This window comes from Periophthalmus magnuspinnatus, chromosome 18 (genome assembly GCF_009829125.3).
Source record: "Periophthalmus magnuspinnatus isolate fPerMag1 chromosome 18, fPerMag1.2.pri, whole genome shotgun sequence".
Taxonomy (NCBI): domain Eukaryota; kingdom Metazoa; phylum Chordata; class Actinopteri; order Gobiiformes; family Gobiidae; genus Periophthalmus; species Periophthalmus magnuspinnatus.
In genome coordinates, this window is record NC_047143.1 from 5,928,317 (window position 1) to 5,952,516 (window position 24,200).

At 45.0% G+C, this 24,200-nt stretch overlaps 1 protein-coding gene across 1 annotated transcript; it reads right to left on the reverse strand.

Annotated features, from left to right (window-relative positions):
• Positions 1-7,464: 7,464 nt before the first annotated feature.
• LOC117386699 (E3 ubiquitin-protein ligase TRIM21-like) lies at positions 7,465-11,385 on the reverse strand. The gene is made up of 9 exons (XM_033984111.2): positions 11,201-11,385; positions 10,595-10,832; positions 10,117-10,330; positions 9,515-9,610; positions 9,125-9,358; positions 8,801-8,948; positions 8,612-8,703; positions 8,353-8,475; positions 7,465-8,147 (listed from the first exon to the last, which is right to left on the reverse strand). The coding sequence occupies exons 1-9, from the start codon at positions 11,214-11,216 to the stop codon at positions 7,749-7,751; spliced, it is 1,560 nt and encodes a 519-aa protein (XP_033840002.1). The 5' UTR covers positions 11,217-11,385; the 3' UTR covers positions 7,465-7,748.
• Between the last annotated feature and the right edge of the window lie 12,815 nt (positions 11,386-24,200).

Below are 24,200 nucleotides of genomic sequence, written 5' to 3' on the forward strand. Positions count from 1 at the left end.
TGAAGTCACTGAGGTGGTTGGCAAGCTCCTCGGTGGCAAGGCTCCGGGGGTGGATGAGATCCGTCCTGAGTACCTCAAGTCTCTGGATGTTGTGGGACTGTCTTGGCTGACACGTCTCTGCAACATCGCGTGGCGGTCGGGGACAGTACCTGTGGAATGGCAGACCGGGGTGGTGGTCCCTCTGTATAAGAAGGGGGACCGGAGGGTGTGTTCCAATTACAGGGGAATCACACTCCTCAGCCTTCCCGGTAAGGTCTATTCCAGGGTGCTGGAGAGGAGAATCCGACCGATAGTCGAACCTCGGATTCAGGAGGAGCAGTGTGGTTTTCGCCCTGGTCGTGGAACACTGGACCAGCTCTATACTCTCCATCGGGTCCTCGAGGGTTCATGGGAGTATGCCCAACCAGTCCACATGTGTTTTGTGGATCTGGAGAAGGCATTCGACCGTGTCCCTCGTGGTGTCCTTTGGGGGGTGCTCTGGGAGTATGGGGTCCGGGGCTCTTTGCTAAGGGCTGTCCGGTCCCTGTATGACCGGAGCAGGAGCTGTGTTCGCATTGCCGGCAGTAAGTCAGACCTGTTCCCAGTGCATGTTGGACTCCGCCAGGGCTGCCCTTTGTCACCGGTTCTGTTCATTATATTTATGGACAGAATTTCTAGGCGCAGCCAGGGGCCGGAGGGGGCCTGGTTTGGGAACCACAGGATTTCATCTCTGCTGTTTGCAGATGATGTTGTCCTGATGGCTTCTTCGAGCCAGGACCTGCAGCAGGCACTGGGGCGGTTTGCAGCCGAGTGTGAAGCGGCTGGGATGAGAATCAGCTCCTCCAAATCCGAGGCCATGGTTCTCGACCGGAAAAAGGTGGTTTGCTCTCTCCGGGTGGGTGGTGAGTCTCTGCCCCAAGTGGAGGAGTTCAAGTATCTCGGGGTCTTGTTCACGAGTGAGGGAAGGATGGAGCGTGAGATTGACAGGCGGATCGGTGCAGCGTCTGCAGTGATGCGGTCGCTGTATCGGTCCGTTGTGGTAAAGAAGGAGCTGAGCCGGAAGGCGAAGCTCTCTATTTACCGGTCAATCTACGTTCCTACCCTCACCTATGGTCATGAGCTTTGGGTAATGACCGAAAGGACAAGATCGCGGATACAAGCGGCTGAAATGGGTTTCCTCCGCAGAGTGGCCGGGCGCACCCTTAGGGATAGGGTGAGGAGCTCGGTCACACGGGAGGAGCTCGGAGTAGAGCCGCTGCTCCTACACGTTGAGAGGAACCAGCTGAGGTGGCTCGGGCATCTGCTCAGGATGCCTCCTGGACGCCTCCCTAGGGAGGTGTTCTGGGCATGTCCCACCGGGAGGAGGCCCCGGGGAAGACCCAGGACACGCTGGAGGGACTATGTCTCTCGGCTGGCCTGGGAACGCCTTGGGGTCCCACCGGAGGAGCTGGAGGACGTGTCCGGGGTGAGGGAAGTCTGGGAGTCCCTGCTTAGACTGCTGCCCCCGCGACCCGGCCCCGGATAAGCGGAAGAAAATGGATGGATGGATGGATAGTTTTACACCATTTTTGGACTCTATTGAAGCAATATTTGTAATATTAATTTTTTAAAAAAAGGACATTGCACAGTCCTAGTTTCCTAGAATCCATTGTTGTGTGCATGAACGTATTGTTTCTCATTCTCTAGTTGAAGTCATGCTGATCTTAAACTTTACGCATGGGTGCAAAAATGTAGGAACATGAGTTTAAAAGTACAACAAATGCATCACCAACTGCAGCCGCCCGGATAGAGTGGAGAAAGAAATATGCAGAACAAATAACAGAAAAGAAATAGTGCAAACAGCCTTTCTTTCTGTACTGGATTGTGGGGATGTGTTGTACATACAGACTTCAGCCTCTGCTTTAAAATCGTTGGATCGGCTCTTTCACTCTGCCCTTTGTTTTATTACAGGTGATGAATCTGAAACTCATCACTGTTTCTCTCTGGAAAAGTGGGTTGGCCATCACTGTCTGTTAGAAGAGAACACACTGTATCTGTCCCTGGATGAGATGATCCTTTGTTCCACATTTATGTAACTCTAAACCAGTTTTCTATAAGTTCCCTGTGAACTCTCCAATCACTGCTCTCCTATGAATGCTATTTTAATTATAACTGCACATTTGTCTGGCTCGTTAACCTCTGTCTGAGGTTTTCCTTTTTTGGTCTTGATAAATGGTCACATAAATGGTCACATTTGGTCACAATAAATAAACTCTTCTTCTTCCTTCTTAATTGTTGACCTTACATCTGGGGTCACAGAGACTGATTGGAGCAATATTTGTAGTCTTAATTTAAAAAAAAAAAAAAAAAAAATGACTGCAATGCATTGTTACGTATTGTTTCTCGGCAGAAGTTGCCACACTGATTGTCTGAGGTTTTCATTTTTTGTCCCTATGACAATAAACTCTTCAAAGCACCGATTATTTTTGGTACAACCTTCTTAATGTAGCCTGACTGTTAATCTGTATAAATGTTTTTTTTAAGGAACTGTATGTAGCTTGAGCTCATACTGCTTTAAAAAGGCACTAGAATCACAACTGACCCTGTGTCCAGAGCCTGAACCTGCAGACAGAGACACAAGTGTGTCTCATTCTCAGTTTATGGACAGGCCTCATGTGAAAGAACCTCCAGATTCACTCCCTGAGCTGCAGAGGCTGATTCATGATTACACAATGTTTTACTTGGATGTTGAATAATGTGAAAGGGGAAACACACTTGTGATTTAGCTTAAACTGACACTGTGATACCTGCATCAGATCATTGAATTGTTTCTGTCTGTGTTTGTTGTTTCTGTTCCTATTCAAACAAACAATAAATAAATAAACGGCTCGTTGAAATGACCCGATCAAAAGATTACAATCGAATTGACTAAGATTCTAATTAATGAAGTCTCCCGTAACAGATCACACTGTGTGTAAACATATTTTGTGCTCTTACACTGTGACCTTAGTTGCCTTATTCAGCCCCGCCCACTTTTGCCTCCGAATGCCGCACTTTCTTTGTGATGGCACTTCTGGTTAAGCAGGAATTCCATTTGTTTCAATGGAGAAAGTTTTTTTGGTTCAAATCTGAAATAAAGTAGTGTTGATTTGTGTAAAACGTTCTATGATCATGTGACCAACAAGTCAACACTGCACGATTCTCTGAGTTTTTAAAACGGCTCTGTCCCTGTAGAACTTCATTTACTGTCCAGATGAACAGCCCCATGCAAAATAATACAACCCCAATGACGATGGCGTCGCCCACGGCAACTTCCAGAATAAGGTGATGTCGTCCCTCTCGCATTTTCCATAGACATCTGAAAAGAGCAGGGCCACAGTCTTAAAGTGCACATGACCAGGGCCGTACGCAGGATTTTAAAATACTAAGGGCCAAATGAAAAAAGTATTTAATCTACAATATATTTAAATGACTTTTGTATTTTCTTGTATTTTCTAGGATCTTATTCTGTGTAAAAGCTGCTCACTCTGTACTTTAGACCTCTACAAACCTGTTCTGAGATACATGGGATTCTTGAGTTGGTTTAAAGTTCAAACTTCAGTCTCTTAAATCTTAATTCTTCGTGTTGGTGAACTGTGAACATTGTGTTTTTTTGTTTTGTTTTTTAAAGTTGTTCGAAGAAGACACATAAATGTTAACACAGGTGCACTGTTCACGGAAAAGATACACTTTGAAAATGCCTCATGTTCTAATGTTGATGATTTGTTGAACTCTGTGACTTCGAGTGTTTTGAATGTTCTGCACATTATTGCCCAGATGAAGGTGAAAATGGTTAAAGATGAGCAGAAAGTGCCATGGAGGAATGATGACTCAGTCTGGGCACAAAAAAGGGAGTGACAGAGGGCTGAGTGGAGCAAGTCAAAGCTCTAGGTTCATCATGAGATTTACAGAGAAAAGATGCACATGTACAACCACAGTTTATGTAGAACAAGGGAGAGGGATTTTTCAGACATTATTGGAAGTTGCAGTAACAACTCTTTGCACCTGTAACTGACAAAACTGTCCAAGAGACTGTCACCAGTCTGAGTTCATCTACATCTACTGCCTCCATGTGTTACCCACTGTAATTCTAAAGTCTGAGCTCAACAGTTTCCTGTCACCACTCGTTTGCATAGTTAATCTGTCACTTCAATCTGGAACATTCCCAAGAGCTTTGAAAACTGCGGTTATCAAGCCTCTCCTAAAGAAGAGCAGTCTTGATGCCACAACATTGAACAATTATCGATCAATCTTAAATCTGCCGTTTTTAAGCAAAGTCCTTTAAAAAGTTCTTTACTAACAGCTTATTCACTTTCTCCAAATGAACAACTTCTTTGATGTTTTCCAGTCAGGTTTTAGACCCACCACAACCCTGAGACTGCTCTTATCAAGGAGACAAATGACATCCGCCTGAACACTGATGCAAAGTCTCAGTGTTGATCCTGTTAGATCTGAGTGTTTCCTTTGACACTGTGGATCATGGGATCCTCTTACAGAGACTAGAGGACTGGGAGGGCATCTGTGGTACTGCACTGAACTGGTCCAGGTCATATCTAGAAAACAGGGAGTACTTTGTTGAAATTGGAAAATGTGTCTTAGATAAAATGTCCCTGACCTGTGGGGTGCCCCAGTTACATAAAGTACCTTGTCAGTTTCAAAGTTAAAGTCAGGTGACATAAGGAGTGTTCTAACTGGTACATTGTTTTGACACACAAATATTTAATAAACAATAATTATAGGACATGAGTTTAGAGTTCAGACTACATGTTATTAGAAGGTATTTGGGAGTTCACACTTAAAGGCTATAAATAAGCTTCACATAAGTTTAGTTGGTCTTAAAATTAGAAATTCTGTTTGGGAGACTGCTATTCTTGGTTCTTTTTGTTTTAAAAAGTCCCTTGTTTTTTGACTGTATTTTTGTACTGTCCTCTCCACCGGCAGAACAATACCGGCTGCTCGTAGCTGTGGTCGTAAGGTCTGCAGTGCTTGTCGCAGCGGCAACCCCCGAACCCGGTGGTGGACACTGAAAGTAAGGGATGCCATCAGGCTGAAGAAGGAGTCCTATTGAGCCCTGTTGTCTAATGGGATTCCTGAGGCAGCTGATGTGTACCGGCGGTCTAAGCATGCTGCGGCTCGTGCGGTCGCAGAGGCCAAAATTCGGGGTTGGGAGGAGTTCGGGGAGGCCATGGAGGAGGACTATTGGATGGCCTCAAAGAAATTCTGGCAAACCTTCTGACGCCTCAGGAGGGGGAAGCAGTGCTTCATCAACACTGTTTACAGTGCGAGTGGAGAGCTGCTGACCTTGACTGGGGATGTTGTAGGGCGGTGGAAGGAATACTTTGAGGATGTCTTCAATCCCAGTCTTCCGAGGTCTTCTGAGGACGAAGCACAGACTGGGGACCTGGAGGCAGACTCATCCATCACCTTGGGCAAAGTCACCACAGTGGTTGGCAAGCTCCTCGGCGGCAATGCTCCGTGGGTGGACGAGATCCGTCCCAAGTACCTCAAGTCTCTGGATGTTGTGGGACTGTCTTGGCTGACACGTCTCTGCAACATCGCGTGGCGGTCCGGGACAGTGGCACTGGATTGGCAGACAGGGGTGGTGGTCCCTCTGTATAAGAAGGGGTATAAGAGGGTGTGTTCTAATTACAGGGGATCACACTCCTCAGCCTTCCCGGTAAGGTCTACTCCATGGTACTGGAGATGAGAATCTGACCGATAGTGGAACCTCAGATTCAGGAGGAACAGTGTGGTTTTCATCCCGGTCGCGGAACACTGGCAGTTTGCCCAGCCAGTCCACATGTGTTTTGTGGATCTGGAGAAGGCATTTGACCATGTCCCTCGTGATGTCCTTTGGGGATGCTCTGGCAGTATGAGGTCTGGGACCCTTTGCTAAGGGCTGTACGGTCCCTGTATGACTGGAGCAGGAGCTGTGTTCGCATTGCCGGCAGTAAGTCAGACCTTTTCCCAGTGCATGTTGGACTCTGTCAAGGCTGCCCTTTGAAGATAAGTTAGTGGCTTAAAAGTCAGTAAACTAAAATACTGAATAGAATTATGTCATTATGATTATTGGTCAATGTGAGTGTTTAAAGAGGAGGTATTGTGCTTTTTGAAGCTTTCTACCATGGTATAACGTTGTTCCCTCATGAAAAACAAGCCAAGGGTTTAAAAGGTCATCCATACATGTTTGAGTAATCTAGCAATCTCTCCCAATCCTTATTTGAACTCTCCCTTCAGTTCAGTGTACAAGGGTCTTGTTTGAGGCTCCGCCCACAAGCCTACATGACCTAGAAGCTCCCACCACATGGCCCCTCCCCCTGCTCCTCCCTCCTCTCACAGAACAGAGAGAAACAGAGAGACAAGTGTGTGAGTGTCAAAAACCAAACTTATATTAATTCAACTTTTTTTTTAAAGTTGTTCAGTCAGGTTTTAGACCCACCACAGCACTGAGATTGCTCTTATCAAAGTGACAAATGACATCCGCCAGAACACTGATGCAGGCAAAGTCTCAGTCTTGATCCTGTTAGATCAGAGTGCTGCCTTTGACACTGTGGATCATGGGATCCTCTTACAGAGACTAGAGGACTGGGAGGGCATCTGTGGTACGGCACTAAACTCCTTTCTAGAAAACAGGGAGTACTTTGTTGAAATTGGAAAATGTGTCTCAGATAAAATGTCCCTGACCTGTGGGGTGACCCAGGGGTCAATCCTGGGACCCCTGTTGTTCAATCTCTACATGCTGCCGTTAGGCCAGTTAATACACAGCAATAATGTGGACACAGACTTGAACTTATAAATAACATCTACAGCTTTTTACCATCTAAAAACATTGCAAAAATCAAAGGTTAACTGTCAAAACCAGACTTAGAGACACTTATCCTGCATTTGTCTCCAGTAGATTAGACGACTGTAACGTCCTGCTCACTGTCCTCTCCAAACGAGCCTTAAGACAGAACAGTACATCCAGAACACTGCTGCTCGGGTCCTGACTAGAACCAGGAAGTACTTCACACATGTGTCTCTCCCACATGAGCCACATGAACCATCTCACACTCTCAGGACTTCAGGGACCGGCCTCCTGCTGGTCCCAGAGTCAGGACTGAACATGGAGAATCAGTGTTTCAGTTTTATGCAACTAAAACCTGGAACAATCTTCCTGACGATGTGAGACAGACCTCGACTTTGACAATGTTTAAATCAGGGCTCAAAACAGTTCTGTTTATCTGTGCATGTGACTGAAAGGCTTTTATTCTGCACATTTTTCCATTAATGTTCATTTCATGATGATCATTTGTGATTTCTTATGTTTTGATTTGCTTTACTGTATTGCACAAATTGTGCTATACAAATAATTGCCTTACCTAAATGTGATGATGAAATAATAAAAGGTAAGATGGTGATGTAAATATGTTTTAGCTGTTAATAGAAGTGTATTGCCCCTTTTTGAAATAAAACTGATGGAGCTGATTTCATTTTAAACTTATTTTATTGTGAATTCACAATATTTAAATCAAAGTCCGACCTGGTGCAGGTCACTAACATCAAATACTCGAGTATAAAAACATAAAACAGTCAAATTATAGCAGCTTAACAAAGTCTTTAACACATCAGGTACATGTAAGTTTGATCCTGTAACATTTGGACTTATTGACACATAGTAATACTAAGGAAAGGTTTGGTCTAAACTACAGCTACAACTTAAATAGTGGTTTTAATTTGAATGTGATATACTGTGCGGCCCGAGGATACAGTCAGACAGTGGTCCTCATGATCAGGTCTTTTCGGGCCTCTCTCGTGCTCTTCACCACGGGGCAGATGACCAGAGGGGGCGTCTTCCCGTTGTCCTGCACACATGGGTTAAAGTACGGGACCACGGCTCCGCTGAAGTCGCAGTCTGTGAAACTGTAGATGAGTTTTTTGAGCTCTGCGTCGTAGAAGGACACGCAGCGCTGTTCATAGTCCACGTACACGCCCACTCTCTGTGGGGGCGGGGTCAGAGGCAGGGGGAGGGAGGGGCTAGTGCACGCGCCCAGACTGCCCCTTCGACGACAGATCGACCAGAAACCAGCGTCCGGACGCACAGAGATCGAACCTCTCCTCTGCACGGACTCCTGAGCCACGCCCACGTCCCAGTCGGTCTTATCTCCAACCTGCAACATAACACGAGACAGCTTTGTTACACACTGGGAATTAAAACTTAAATTTCATTTTTAACAAGAACTAGCATGCTAACGTGCACTTCCTGATTCTCTTAGTCGATTAATCATCACAGTCCTAACTAAAGGTTGTATTATCTTGTTTAGAAGAACACATTTGTAGATGAACATAATCCATAGAACAGAGAGCTGTCCTCACCTGGACCTCCCAGTACTGTCGCCCAGAGGAGAAGTTCTCTTTGCCCAGGACACAGACGCACGAGTCGAAGCGTTTGTCATTGTCGGTCACTGGGAGCTTCTTCTTCTGACTGCAGAGGCTCACCTGAGGAGCACAGATACAGGTGAGATCACAAATACACATCAGACAAGTCCCTATGGACGTTATATTAAAGCTCATGATCCATTGGAATCATTTTATTAGTGTTACTCTATAAAATGTACATATATTATAAATGTACCTGTTTGCCGTCAGCAGAGATCTCTAGCCATCCTGAAGCGGTGTCTGGGTCGTAGGTCACGTCCAGAGCGTACTGACTCAGCTTCTCCACTTCTGTAAAGATAAAAACACAAAATGTTAATGTTCATTTTCAAACCTTTAATTGGACGTCTGGTGTTTATGAATAAAACAAAATGCAGAGATTACACACCTTCTTCCAGCAGTTTGTCGCTGACTTTCTGGCAGATTTCAATCATTTCCGTCACACCATCTCTGATCGCTCCTGTACCGCTGTCTGGATACACTTTGACTTGAGTCCAGTCTTGTGTCAGAGGTAGTTTATTCACTGAAGGAAAAGTCTGAAAAAAAGAAAAGAAACAGTTACTATCAAGGGTTTAGGTGTACAGTTTATTTGATCTTGTTTGGTTTGAGTTTTCAGTTTTCTTCTGAGGACAAGTGGAAGAATTCTTATTTGAACTGTCCAGTAAGTTTGGAAATAAACGCAGGAATAAAACATAAGATTGGACTTAAGTACCTGTAACATCTCCAGGGGGTTCTGGGTAGCCTGCAGGTTGACTATTTCGATGCCTCTGGTCTGCAGGGCCTTCAACTCTGCTTGCAGGTGGTTGATCATTTGGTTGGCTTTTTCCTCCACCTCCTCCTGTCTCCTCTGCAGCTCCTCCACCACAGTGCTCTGCTGTCTCTCCACTGCACTGATCAGCATGGTGCACACCTCCACACTCTGCTGGATCTGCCTCTCCATCACTTTCTGAAACAAAAGCAAACAAATTTAAATACTAAATTAGATTCAATTAGATGCTGCACCTGGTAATTTTTCGAGTTAATTTAGCTCGTCTTTATGGGAATGTTAAAGCTCTTTAATACATCTCCATGGAGACAAAAATCATCAAAAATCCAGACTTACTTTGCTCTGGTCCACGGCCTGTTGAATCTCCTCTGTTTTGTGAATTCTTTCTTGCATCATCTTTTTAATCTGGGCTTTAGTTTCTTTTAGTGAAACCTGGAAAACAACACCACACATTTTAAATTATAAACTTAGAGAGAGTTACATAAGGTTCCTTATCTTGTCAGTTTCAAAGTTAAAGTCAGGTGACATGAGGAGTGTTCTAACTGGTACATTGTTTTGACACACAAATATTTAATTAACGATAATTATAGGACATGAGTTTAGAGTTCAGACGAAATGCTATTAGAAGGTATTTGGGAGTTCACACTTAAAGGCTAAAAATAACCTTCACAGAAATTTAATAGGTCTTAAAAATAGAAATATGCTGCTATTCTTGGTTCTGTGTAGTCCCTATTTTTTCAAATGCATTTTTGTATTTCCCTGGCAAATATAGAGCTGATGGTGGTAGGACACAGCTGCCCTGGGACAGACTGACAGAAACGAGGCTGCTAATCTGCACCATCGGCCCCTCTCAGCACCACCACCAACTTCATCTATGGTTGGCCAATATTACGAATGTTCACTTTAGTGTCTTCCTTCTAAATTTGTCCAGACCTTACCTTGACTTTCTTGCAGGCTCGGTCTATGGGCACTGTCGGATGGTTCCTGTGGTCTCTGGCGGTGCAGCTGGAGCACACTGGCGTCTGGTCTTTCTTGCAGAACATCTCCAGAGGTTTGTTGTGTCTTCTGCAGAGATGAGAGGTGGAGAAGGTGGCGGGGTCGGTGAGTCCGAAAGTGCTCGGATCATTGTCCTGTCCGGGATTAGACAGGGACCTGGAAGTACAGAAGACGACATTTTATTGACCGGTTTAAAGGGCCAATATTACACTATTTTATGATCTATGTTGTTTCCTCATCACAAACTTCTCTGAGTTGTGTTTTGTTTCATTCACACATGTTTAAACTTCTTTCAAACTGAAAACTCCACACACTTCACTAGAATCATTTGGGTCAGTTGTAGAATGGTCAGTCTCTACTGAAGAATCATCTCTTATCAGATTAACCTCTTAAAATGCTCAACAACACAATGAAACGTACGTTTCAAAATGCCGGATGATTTCTTTGAAGCCGTGGTTGATGCGTAGCTCCGGGCGGCTGCTGAAGGTCTCTTTGCAAAGGGGGCACTCGGGGCGGGACTTGGTCTCCCAGTAGCCCTCAATGCAGTCCAGGCAGAAGTTATGACCGCACGGAGTGGACACGGGGTCCCGGTAAATGTCCAGACAGATGCAGCATTTAAACTGCTCCTCGAGCCACAGCGAGCTCACACTGACCGACACTGCAGAACACAAGACACGTGATGAGACAATGACCAAATGTACCTATTCTATCTTCAAATATATTTATTATCTTTTCAAGCTTCCAGGACGGTTTGCAATTAATTTTAGGAATAACAATTAAAATAAAACATGTTTTAATGTTTTAAAGTTTCAAAATCTAGCTTTTTTTTTGCTTTTTCAAATATGAGAATCAGAATCTGTGCAGTTAAGAAAAGCTGCAGCCTAATTGTCAAAATGTACAAAATGTAAAAAACATAGAAGAAAAACTCACACTAAATATATCCTTCATCAGAATTTGCTAATTAAATTAATAAATATATATATAATTTCTACATTTCCAGGCTGCAGTAAGAGCTTTGGATCTTACCTGGCTGAGTCGACATGTTGGCAGGTTTTTTCAGAATAACGGTAGTGAAGTCGTGCTCTGGGTTTTATACACACCTGTCCCTCCCTCCTCACGTGAGTCACATTCACACTCACTGTTGTCTAGATTCAGCTCCGCCTTCAGGTATTTCAGGTTTTGCTCCACACTGATTGAAGATGGGACCAGTTCTGCAATAATTAAGTAATAATTATGATTAATGACAGAATGAATGTAATACACACTGATGGGAAGAGTCATTTCAGGGCTGATTCTTTTCGGGAACTAATTGAAATAATTACCTCAGTACAATGCACTCTATTATTAGATTACATTTTATGATAAGATTATTTCTATATATAGCAGAAGATATAGGTTCAAAAGTATTTATTCAAAACACAGGAAAATGTAACAGCAAAAGTCATTTTTTTAAATTTTGCACAAAGTTATATCAATACAATACTTTACAAAACTATCCACAATCACCCCAAGATTCCTCACTGCAGGGCGACAAGCAGAGAACAGAGGACCCATCACACTGTCAGGCCCAACAGTGGGTTAGTTTGGCCAAACACCAAAATCTGTTTTATTTTGATCAGGGCCTTTAGGGGGCCCTAAACTGAATGTGTCCTCTGGGGCCCTCACCACTTCATGCCACATATTCATATTTGACAACATTAAGACATCATCACAACTGCTTATAAAAATACTGCAAATTCTAGAGGCTCATAACAGCAATAACCAAAAGTACAGCAGTATAAAACATGTAAGGAAGAGGGGCCTGCCAAAGAAATGTAAAAATTCGGGACATTTTTTTCTTGGTTTCTAGAGTATTTTAATGTGTTTCAATTGAGTAAAATGAGCTTACATTTATCAGGTCTTTATGACCATAAATGTGCACATTAACTGTTCTGCACACGCAGGTATATGTGACTGTCACATGACAAATACAAATATTTAGGACTCTAAATGTTTTTATAGTCCACAGAGGCCACCAGCGCAGTGCTTGTGTTTACAATAGTAGCATGCTAATGTTGCTAAGTGGCGCTGGTGATTATTTGCTTGTGCTGCGGTGTAAATGATAATAATTAGCAAATAATTTAATGAAATAATAGAGCGGGTTCAGACCTTTGAAAAGACGTACAGCATGAACATACTGGTGAAAGTGTGACTGTGGTAAAAGTAACACAACACTCACTGTTTTTCTAACAGTGGCGCGTTAGCAGTTAGCTCGTTAGCAGTTAGTTAAAGCCAGATGCTTATCTAAATAAATTTTATTGGAATTATACCTAACTAAAGTGATTTCAGCAGATAGGTATTCTAATATTAAAAAGTAGTTTATACTATAAAAATCATATGAAATTAATTAGACTTACCACTTTAATCAAACACCAGTAAAAATAATGTCCCAGAATCTTTACTCAGTATCGGTGAGTACCCAAAATGAAGTACTAGTACTTGTTTTTGCAGTGGTATCGGTGTGTCCCTATACGAGTATTCATAGCACATTCAGGAGTCGTTCACAGGTCGTTCTTTCGTTCAGATGTAACAGGTTTGTGTCATAATCATCGTTGTTAATGTGACACAGGAGCAGCTTTAACTTCAGTCACATCATCTGATGTTTAGAGACAAAAGGACCAGACACAACCACAAACAAACAGTGTAATAAACAGACTCACCTGCTGTCATCTGTCCCTCTGATCTGTCCTCTGTCCTCTGTCCCTCTGATGTGTGTCCAGTCCAGTCTCACTGTTTTATCTACAGGTCCAATGGTGTAAAGTGTAAAGTTTCAGAGTCTTCTCTGAAAAGTCTCTGTTTCCCCAAATTGATCTTTCTCTGGGCTCTTCGTACATTGTCCTGTACTTTAGATGAGCTGAGCTTAACTAACTTTTAGTCTTTGAGTCTGGAAAATACTCATTCAAATGTCCCTCAGCCTCAGTGCTCCCAGAGCACACCTGAGGGATGTAAACTGTAGCTGTCCACACCACTGCCTGACTCAAATGTAGCAGCACATATCTAGTTACTGGAAATAAAACACATCTAATCATTTAAGAAGGATATGTAGACACCAACACCTGAGTGCCATTAACATTTCAGAAAAAAAACCTTTCCAATCTATATAAATGTACAGGCTCTTGGGGGCCCTCTGGTGGCCACGGGGCCCTAAGCAGCTGCTTAGTCTTTTTATAGACTGGGCTGGCCCTGATTTTGATCTAAGTTTATGAAGGTTGTGCTCAGCCAAGTGTGCACATCCCTGATACAGTCCTACATTGGGCTGACTGTGGTCTGGAGGTCACTGGAGGTCACTGGAGGTCACTGGAGGTCACTGGAGGTCACTGGAGGTCACTGGCAGATATATTTGAACATAATCTGCAAAACAGTGAAATAATTTGAAATGACGACATTGTGCTAATCATGTGCACAATCCTCTTTAGTCTCACTTAAACCACATCTAAAATTTGGGCTGGACAATTCATTAAACTGTAAGGTCAAGATTCAGTCATGTGTAAAGGTCAATGAGGTGATATTTCTCCACTTTTGTTTTCATTTTACATAAACTTTTTGTGCAATACTTGAACTTCAACAAAGACATGTTTTAAGCATTTTGATTTGTATCATGCATTTAATACACAAGGCACCTTACAAATATATAAATATTACAACAAGGTAAGAGATTAAAATGTATTTAAACATTTAATATAGTGCAGTTGTGTATAATTTAGTCATAGTTTTGATCTTGAACTAATTTTTGTCAATACCACACTCCTTTGTGAGTTGTATGTATAAATATAAATATAAATTTTACCTTTGACCTTTGGAAAGCAATATGTCCCTGGTTGATCCTTTGTTCCACATTTATGTAACTCTAAACCAGTTTTCTATAAGTTCTGTGAACTCTCCAATCACTGCTCTTCTATGAATGCTATTTTAATTATAACTGCACATTTGTCTGGCTCGTTAACCTGTTTGAGGTTTTCCTTTTTTGGCCTTGTCACAATAAATAAACTTTTCAAAGCACCGATCATTTTTGGTACAACCTTCTTAATTTAGCTTGACTTTTAATCTGTCTTTTTATTTTTTATTTATTTTTTATTTTTTTTAGGAATTGTATGTAGCCTGAGCACATATTGTTTTTAAAAAGGCACTAGAATCACAACTGACCCTGAGTCCAGAGCCTGAACCTGCAGATAGAGACACAAGTGTGTCTCATTCTCAGTTTATGGACAGGCCTCATGTGAAAGAACCTTCAGATTCACTCCCTGAGCTGCAGAGGCTGCACTAGCACTGATTCAGACCATTCAGATCAGAGAGAGGCATTCTAAGTTTAAACCAACTGGATCTCATGTGAGGCTCATTCTTCTTTCTGATTGGATAATTGTCATGAACCAAAACACCAAATTATAACATGAATAAATGGGCCATCATGTCCAATATTTTAGTAATTAATAATAAATCATCATTATAATAGTTATCAGTAAAAGCTGTATTTGATTTGAACTTGTTGACCTTGTGTCTGGGGTCACAGAGAGGTCAAGTTATTGGGATTTAAAGTCAAACTCTTCCATAAAGTTCCTTTAAAACTGTTGAGGATAAAATACACAGAAATAATTAGCAGATACAGCGTTCCATGTTCATGCTATTGATCATTTAACAACTTGGCTAGTCAGATTTTAGAATTCCGGAGCAGAGTCACCTCTCCGCAGATCTGGCCTGTAGCCTGGCCCAACGGTGTCAGTTATTTGTCTTCATTGAAATAAGTTCAGGTAGATGATTGTTCTCGCAAGGAATTTTGTTTGGGATGAGTAAAAAACATTAAAATTACAAGGTGACAAGATTTTCTACATCAGTAGATGACATACAGTTTAATGCTATACTGTGGAACATTACTGGCAAAACAATAACATGTCCATGGAGACGAGCAGATGTTTGACGCTCCACTACTAAAAAGTTACGCGGTGCAGTTTTAAATATTAGTACTGTAATGTCCGGGGGATCAAAGACACAGACTCGGGGCAAAAGCTTGACACTTTATTACGAACAAGGAAAGGTCAATGAAGATTGACGGAGCAGGTCGTAGAGAGCTGGGTCAGAGGCTGAGGTGTTCGAACCAGTCGTAGGAAGCTGGGTCGGACGCTGAGGTGCAAGGTGGGTCCAAAAAAAACGGGATCTGGCAATAATATGAGAAAAAAAGAGCTGAGTACTATGACCGTAATCATAAAACTAGACCGAGCCAAGCAGAACTGTACCACAGAGGATACACTGACGATCTGGAGGGGTGTGTAAGATCCTCAGGCCCTCTGTGCCAGAGTCTCCACCCAGCTCCAGACAAGGACACAGAAGGGAGGAAGAAGGACAGCACAGAAACACAGGGACAGACTGGGATCTTGACAATTACAAAAAGTGGGACAGTGGGATACATCCATCCATCAATTTTCTTGCGCTTATCCGGGGCCGGGTCGCGGGGGCAGCAGTCTAAGCAGGGACTCCCAGACTTCCCTCACCCCGGACACGTGAGGGAAGTCTGGGAGTGGGATACAAGGAAAGCTTATTTCATTCAAAATAGTTTTACACCAGCCCAGCATGGAAAGTAAAAGATCAAGGCCGGTTACGTCGCCCGGACTGGCGTTACCGGGGCCCCACCCTGGAGCCAGGCCTGGGGTGGGTGCTCGGCAGCGAGCGCCTGGTGGCCGGGCCTTTCCCCACGGGGCCCGGTCGGGCCCAGCCCGAAGAAACGACGTGGGGCCGTCCTCCCGTGGACCCACCACCTGCGGGAGGAGCCATGAGGGGCGGGTGCGGAGAGATCCGGGTAGCAGTCGAAGGCGGGGACCTCGACGACCGGATCTCCGGACATGGAGACTAGCTCTGGGGACATGGAATGTCACCTCGCTGGGGGGGAAGGAGCCTGAGCTTGTGCGGGAGGTTGAGCATTACCGGCTAGATATAGTCGGCCTCACCTCCACGCACAGCTTGGGCTCTGGAACCCAACTTCTTGAGAGGGGTTGGACTCTCCATTTCTCTGGCGTTGCCCGCGGGGAGCGGCGGCGAGCTGGTGTGGGCTTGCTCATTGCCCCACAGCTCAGCCGCTGCGTGTTGGGGTTCACTCCGGTGAACGAGAGGGTCGCGTCCCTGCGCCTTCGGGTCGGGGACAGGTCTCTCACTGTTGTGTCGGCCTACGGGCCAAACAGCAGTGCAGAGTACCCGGCCTTCTTGGAGTCCCTGGGAGGGGTACTAGACAGTGCACCAACCGGGGACTCCGTTGTTCTCCTGGGGGACTTCAACGCCCATGTGGGTAACGACAGTGACACTTGGAGGGGCGTGATTGGGAGGAACGGCCTCCCCGATCTGAACCCGAGCGGTGTTTTGTTATTGGACTTCTGTGCTAGTCACAGCTTGTCCATAACAAACACCATGTTCGAGCACAAGGGTGTCCATCGGTGCACGTGGCACCAGGACACTCTAGGTCGGAGGTCGATGATCGACTTTGTTGTCGTGTCATCTGACCTCCGACCGCGTGTCTTGGACACTCGGGTGAAGAGAGGGGCTGAGCTGTCAACTGATCACCACCTGGTGGTGAGTTGGATCCGCTGGCGGAGGAGGAAGCCGGACAGACCTGGCAGACCCAAGCGCATTGTGAGGGTCTGCTGGGAACGTCTGGTGGAGCCCTCTGTCAGGGGGGTCTTCAACTCCCACCTCCGGGAGAGCTTCTCCCTGATCCCGGGGGAGGTTGGAGACATGGACTCCGAGTGGGCCATGTTCTCCACCTCTATTGTTGATGCGGCTGCTCGTAGCTGTGGTCGTAAGGTCTGTGGTGCTTGTCGCGGCGGCAATCCCCGACACCGGAAGTAAGGGATGCCGTCAAGCTGAAGAAGGAGTCCTATCGAGCCTTGTTGGCTCGTGGGACTCCTGAGGCAGCTGATGAGTACCGGCGGGCCAAGCGTGCCGCGGCTCGGGCGGTCACAGAGGCAAAAACTCGGGGTTGGGAGGAGTTCGGGGAGGCCATGGAGGAGGACTATCGGACGGCCTCAAAGAGATTCTGGCAAACCGTCCGACGCCTCAGGAGGGGAAAGCAGTGCTTCACCAACACTGTTTACAGTGCGGGTGGAGAGCTGCTGACCTCGACTGGGGATGTTGTCGGGCGGTGGAAGGAATACTTTGAGGATCTCCTCAATCCCACTGTCACGTCTTCTGAGGAGGAAGCAGAAACTGGGGACCCAGGGGCGGACTCGTCCATCACCCTGGCTGAAGTCACTGAGGTGGTTGGCAAGCTCCTCGGTGGCAAGGCTCCGGGGGTGGATGAGATCCGTCCTGAGTACCTCAAGTCTCTGGATGTTGTGGGACTGTCTTGGCTGACACGTCTCTGCAACATCGCGTGGCGGTCGGGGACAGTACCTGTGGAATGGCAGACCGGGGTGGTGGTCCCTCTGTATAAGAAGGGGGACCGGAGGGTGTGTTCCAATTACAGGGGAATCACACTCCTCAGCCTTCCCGGTAAGGTCTATTCCAGGGTGCTGGAGAGGAGAATCCGACCGATAGTCGAACCTCGGATTCAGGAGGAGCAGTGTGGTTTTCGCCCTGGTCGTGGAACACTGGACCAGCTCTATACTCTCCATCGGGTCCTCGAGGGTTCATGGGAGTATGCCCAACCAGTCCACATGTGTTTTGTGGATCTGGAGAAGGCATTCGACCGTGTCCCTCGTGGTGTCCTTTGGGGGGTGCTCTGGGAGTATGGGGTCCGGGGCTCTTTGCTAAGGGCTGTCCGGTCCCTGTATGACCGGAGCAGGAGCTGTGTTCGCATTGCCGGCAGTAAGTCAGACCTGTTCCCAGTGCATGTTGGACTCCGCCAGGGCTGCCCTTTGTCACCGGTTCTGTTCATTATATTTATGGACAGAATTTCTAGGCGCAGCCAGGGGCCGGAGGGGGCCTGGTTTGGGAACCACAGGATTTCATCTCTGCTGTTTGCAGATGATGTTGTCCTGATGGCTTCTTCGAGCCAGGACCTGCAGCAGGCACTGGGGCGGTTTGCAGCCGAGTGTGAAGCGGCTGGGATGAGAATCAGCTCCTCCAAATCCGAGGCCATGGTTCTCGACCGGAAAAAGGTGGTTTGCTCTCTCCGGGTGGGTGGTGAGTCTCTGCCCCAAGTGGAGGAGTTCAAGTATCTCGGGGTCTTGTTCACGAGTGAGGGAAGGATGGAGCGTGAGATTGACAGGCGGATCGGTGCAGCGTCTGCAGTGATGCGGTCGCTGTATCGGTCCGTTGTGGTAAAGAAGGAGCTGAGCCGGAAGGCGAAGCTCTCTATTTACCGGTCAATCTACGTTCCTACCCTCACCTATGGTCATGAGCTTTGGGTAATGACCGAAAGGACAAGATCGCGGATACAAGCGGCTGAAATGGGTTTCCTCCGCAGAGTGGCCGGGCGCACCCTTAGGGATAGGGTGAGGAGCTCGGTCACACGGGAGGAGCTCGGAGTAGAGCCGCTGCTCCTACACGTTGAGAGGAACCAGCTGAGGTGGCTCGGGCATCTGCTCAGGATGCCTCCTGGACGCCTCCCTAGGGAGGTGTTCTGGGCATGTCCCACCGGGAGGAGGCCCCGGGGAAGACCCAGGACACGCTGGAGGGACTATGTCTCTCGGCTGGCCTGGGAACGCCTTGGGGTCCCACCGGAGGAGCTGGAGGACGTGTCCGGGGTGAGGGAAGTCTGGGAGTCCCTGCTTAGACTGCTGCCCCCGCGACCCGGCCCCGGATAAGCGGAAGAAAATGGATGGATGGATGGATAGTTTTACACCATTTTTGGACTCTATTGAAGCAATATTTGTAATATTAATTTTTTAAAAAAAGGACATTGCACAGTCCTAGTTTCCTAGAATCCATTGTTGTGTGCATGAACGTATTGTTTCTCATTCTCTAGTTGAAGTCATGCTGATCTTAAACTTTACGCATGGGTGCAAAAATGTAGGAACATGAGTTTAAAAGTACAACAAATGCATCACCAACTGCAGCCGCCCGGATAGAGTGGAGAAAGAAATATGCAGAACAAATAACAGAAAAGAAATAGTGCAAACAGCCTTTCTTTCTGTACTGGATTGTGGGATGTGTTGTACATACAGACTTCAGCCTCTGCTTTAAAATCGTTGGATCGGCTCTTTCACTCTGCCCTTTGTTTTATTACAGGTGATGAATCTGAAACTCATCACTGTTTCTCTCTGGAAAAGTGGGTTGGCCATCACTGTCTGTTAGAAGAGAACACACTGTATCTGTCCCTGGATGAGATGATCCTTTGTTCCACATTTATGTAACTCTAAACCAGTTTTCTATAAGTTCCCTGTGAACTCTCCAATCACTGCTCTCCTATGAATGCTATTTTAATTATAACTGCACATTTGTCTGGCTCGTTAACCTCTGTCTGAGGTTTTCCTTTTTTGGTCTTGATAAATGGTCACATAAATGGTCACATTTGGTCACAATAAATAAACTCTTCTTCTTCCTTCTTAATTGTTGACCTTACATCTGGGGTCACAGAGACTGATTGGAGCAATATTTGTAGTCTTAATTTAAAAAAAAAAAAAAAAAAAATGACTGCAATGCATTGTTACGTATTGTTTCTCGGCAGAAGTTGCCACACTGATTGTCTGAGGTTTTCATTTTTTGTCCCTATCACAATAAACTCTTCAAAGCACCGATTATTTTTGGTACAACCTTCTTAATGTAGCCTGACTGTTAATCTGTATAAATGTTTTTTTTTAAGGAACTGTATGTAGCTTGAGCTCATACTGCTTTAAAAAGGCACTAGAATCACAACTGACCCTGTGTCCAGAGCCTGAACCTGCAGACAGAGACACAAGTGTGTCTCATTCTCAGTTTATGGACAGGCCTCATGTGAAAGAACCTCCAGATTCACTCCCTGAGCTGCAGAGGCTGATTCATGATTACACAATGTTTTACTTGGATGTTGAATAATGTGAAAGGGGAAACACACTTGTGATTTAGCTTAAACTGACACTGTGATACCTGCATCAGATCATTGAATTGTTTCTGTCTGTGTTTGTTGTTTCTGTTCCTATTCAAACAAACAATAAATAAATAAATGGCTCGTTGAAATGACCCGATCAAAAGATTACAATCGAATTGACTAAGATTCTAATTAATGAATTCTCCCGTAACAGATCACACTGTGTGTAAACATATTTTGTGCTCTTACACTGTGACCTTAGTTGCCTTATTCAGCCCCGCCCACTTTTGCCTCCGAATGCCGCACTTTCTTTGTGATGGCACTTCTGGTTAAGCAGGAATTCCATTTGTTTCAATGGAGAAAGTTTTTTTGGTTCAAATCTGAAATAAAGTAGTGTTGATTTGTGTAAAACGTTCTATGATCATGTGACCAACAAGTCAACACTGCACGATTCTCTGAGTTTTTAAAACGGCTCTGTCCCTGTAGAACTTCATTTACTGTCCAGATGAACAGCCCCATGCAAAATAATACAACCCCAATGACGATGGCGTCGCCCACGGCAACTTCCAGAATAAGGTGATGTCGTCCCTCTCGCATTTTCCATAGACATCTGAAAAGAGCAGGGCCACAGTCTTAAAGTGCACATGACCAGGGCCGTACGCAGGATTTTAAAATACTAAGGGCCAAATGAAAAAAGTATTTAATCTACAATATATTTAAATGACTTTTGTATTTTCTTGTATTTTCTAGGATCTTATTCTGTGTAAAAGCTGCTCACTCTGTACTTTAGACCTCTACAAACCTGTTCTGAGATACATGGGATTCTTGAGTTGGTTTAAAGTTCAAACTTCAGTCTCTTAAATCTTAATTCTTCGTGTTGGTGAACTGTGAACATTGTGTTTTTTTGTTTTGTTTTTTAAAGTTGTTCGAAGAAGACACATAAATGTTAACACAGGTGCACTGTTCACGGAAATGATACACTTTGAAAATGCCTCATGTTCTAATGTTGATGATTTGTTGAACTCTGTGACTTCGAGTGTTTTGAATGTTCTGCACATTATTGCCCAGATGAAGGTGAAAATGGTTAAAGATGAGCAGAAAGTGCCATGGAGGAATGATGACTCAGTCTGGGCACAAAAAAGGGAGTGACAGAGGGCTGAGTGGAGCAAGTCAAAGCTCTAGGTTCATCATGAGATTTACAGAGAAAAGATGCACATGTACAACCACAGTTTATGTAGAACAAGGGAGAGGGATTTTTCAGACATTATTGGAAGTTGCAGTAACAACTCTTTGTACCTGTAACTGACAAAACTGTCCAAGAGACTGTCACCAGTCTGAGTTCATCTACATCTACTGCCTCCATGTGTTACCCACTGTAATTCTAAAGTCTGAGCTCAACAGTTTCCTGTCACCACTCGTTTGCATAGTTAATCTGTCACTTCAATCTGAAACATTCCCAAGAGCTTTGAAAACTGCGGTTATCAAGCCTCTCCTAAAGAAGAGCAGTCTTGATGCCACAACATTGAACAATTATCGATCAATCTTAAATCTGCCGTTTTTAAGCAAAGTTCTTTACTAACAGCTTATTCATTTTCTCCAAATGAACAACTTCTTTGATGTTTTCCAGTCAGGTTTTAGACCCACCACAGCCCTGAGACTGCTCTTATCAAGGAGACAAATGACATCCGCCTGAACACTGATGCAAAGTCTCAGTGTTGATCCTGTTAGATCTGAGTGCGGCCTTTGACACTGTGGATCATGGGATCCTCTTACAGAGACCAGAGGACTGGGAGGGCATCTGTGGTACTGCACTAAACTGGTCCAGGTCATATCTAGAAAACAGGGAGTACTTTGTTGAAATTGGAAAATGTGTCTTAGATAAAATGTCCCTGAACTGTGGGGTGCCCCAGTTACATAAAGTACCTTGTCAGTTTCAAAGTTAAAGTCAGGTGACATAAGGAGTGTTCTAACTGGTACATTGTTTTGACACACAAATATTTAATAAACAATAATTATAGGACATGAGTTTAGAGTTCAGACTACATGTTATTAGAAGGTATTTGGGAGTTCACACTTAAAGGCTATAAATAAGCTTCACATAAGTTTAGTTGGTCTTAAAATTAGAAATTCTGTTTGGGAGACTGCTATTCTTGGTTCTTTTTGTTTTAAAAAGTCCCTTGTTTTTTGACTGTATTTTTGTACTGTCCTCTCCACCGGCGGTCTAAGCATGCTGCGGCTCGTGCGGTTGCAGAGGCCAAAATTCGGGGTTGGGAGGAGTTCGGGGAGGCCATGGAGGAGGACTATTGGATGGCCTCAAAGAAATTCTGGCAAACCTTCTGACGCCTCAGGAGGGGGAAGCAGTGCTTCATCAACACTGTTTACAATGCGAGTGGAGAGCTGCTGACCTTGACTGGAGATGTTGTAGGGCGGTGGAAGGAATACTTTGAGGATCTCTTCAATTCCAGTCTTCCGAGGTCTTCCGAGGACGAAGCACAGACTGGGGACCTGGAGGCAGACTCATCCATCACCTTGGGCAAAGTTACCACAGTGGTTGGCAAGCTCTTCGGCGGCAATGCTCCGTGGGTGGACGAGATCCGTCCCAAGTACCTCAAGTCTCTGGATGTTGTGGGACTGTCTTGGCTGACACGTCTCTGCAACATCGCGTGGCGGTCCGGGACAGTGGCACTGGATTGGCAGACAGGGGTGGTGGTCCCTCTGTATAAGAAGGGGTATAAGAGGGTGTGTTCTAATTACAGGGGATCACACTCCTCAGCCTTCCAGGTAAGGTCTACTCCATGGTACTGGAGATGAGAATCTGACCGATAGTGGAACCTCAGATTCAGGAGGAACAGTGTGGTTTTCATCCCGGTCGCGGAACACTGGCAGTTTGCCCAGCCAGTCCACATGTGTTTTGTGGATCTGGAGAAGGCATTTGACCATGTCCCTCGTGATGTCCTTTGGGGATGCTCTGGCAGTATGAGGTCTGGGACCCTTTGCTAAGGGCTGTACAAGTCAGACCTGTTCCCAGTGCATGTTGGACTCTGTCAAGGCTGCCCTTTGAAGATAAGTTAGTGGCTTAAAAGTCAGTAAACTAAAATACTGAATAGAATTATGTCATTATGATTATTGGTCAATGTGAGTGTTTAAAGAGGAGGTATTGTGCTTTTTGAAGCTTTCTACCATGTTATAACGTTGTTCCCTCATGAAAAACAAGCCAAGGGTTTAAAAGGTCATCCATGCATGTTTGAGTAATCTAGCAATCTCTCCCAATCCTTATTTGAACTCTCCCTTCAGTTCAGTGTACAAGGGTCTTGTTTGAGGCTCCGCCCACAAGCCTACATGACCTAGAAGCTCCCACCACATGGCCCCTCCCCCTGCTCCTCTCACAGAACAGAGAGAAACAGAGAGACAAGTGTGTAAGTGTCAAAAACCAAACTGATATTTATTCAACTTTTTTTAAAAAGTTGTTCAGTCAGGTTTTAGACCCACCACAGCACTGAGATTGCTCTTATCAAAGTGACAAATGACATCCGCCAGAACACTAATGCAGGCAAAGTCTCAGTCTTGATCCTGTTAGATCAGAGTGCTGCCTTTGACACTGTGGATCATGGGATCCCCTTACAGAGACTAGAGGACTGGGAGGGCATCTGTGGTACGGCACTAAACTCCTTTCTAGAAAACAGGGAGTACTTTGTTGAAATTGGAAAATGTGTCTCAGATAAAATGTCCCTGACCTGTGGGGTGACCCAGGGGTCAATCCTGGGACCCCTGTTGTTCAATCTCTACATGCTGCCGTTAGGCCAGTTAATACACAGCAATAATGTGGACACAGACTTGAACTTATAAATAACATCTACAGCTTTTTACCATCTAAAAACATTGCAAAAATCAAAGGTTAACTGTCAAAACCAGACTTAGAGACACTTATCCTGCATTTGTCTCCAGTAGATTAGACGACTGTAACGTCCTGCTCACTGTCCTCTCCAAACGAGCCTTAAGACAGAACAGTACATCCAGAACACTGCTGCTCGGGTCCTGACTAGAACCAGGAAGTACTTC

Bases quoted from the DNA above. Each gene is read 5' to 3' on its own strand.
- LOC117386699 (XM_033984111.2), bottom strand. The intron at 8,949-9,124 runs GTACTTAAGTCC...TCTTTTTTTCAG, and splicing joins ACCCCCTGGAGATGTTACAG to ACTTTTCCTTCAGTGAATAA. The intron at 8,148-8,352 runs GTGAGGACAGCT...GTTATGTTGCAG, and splicing joins GACAGTACTGGGAGGTCCAG to GTTGGAGATAAGACCGACTG.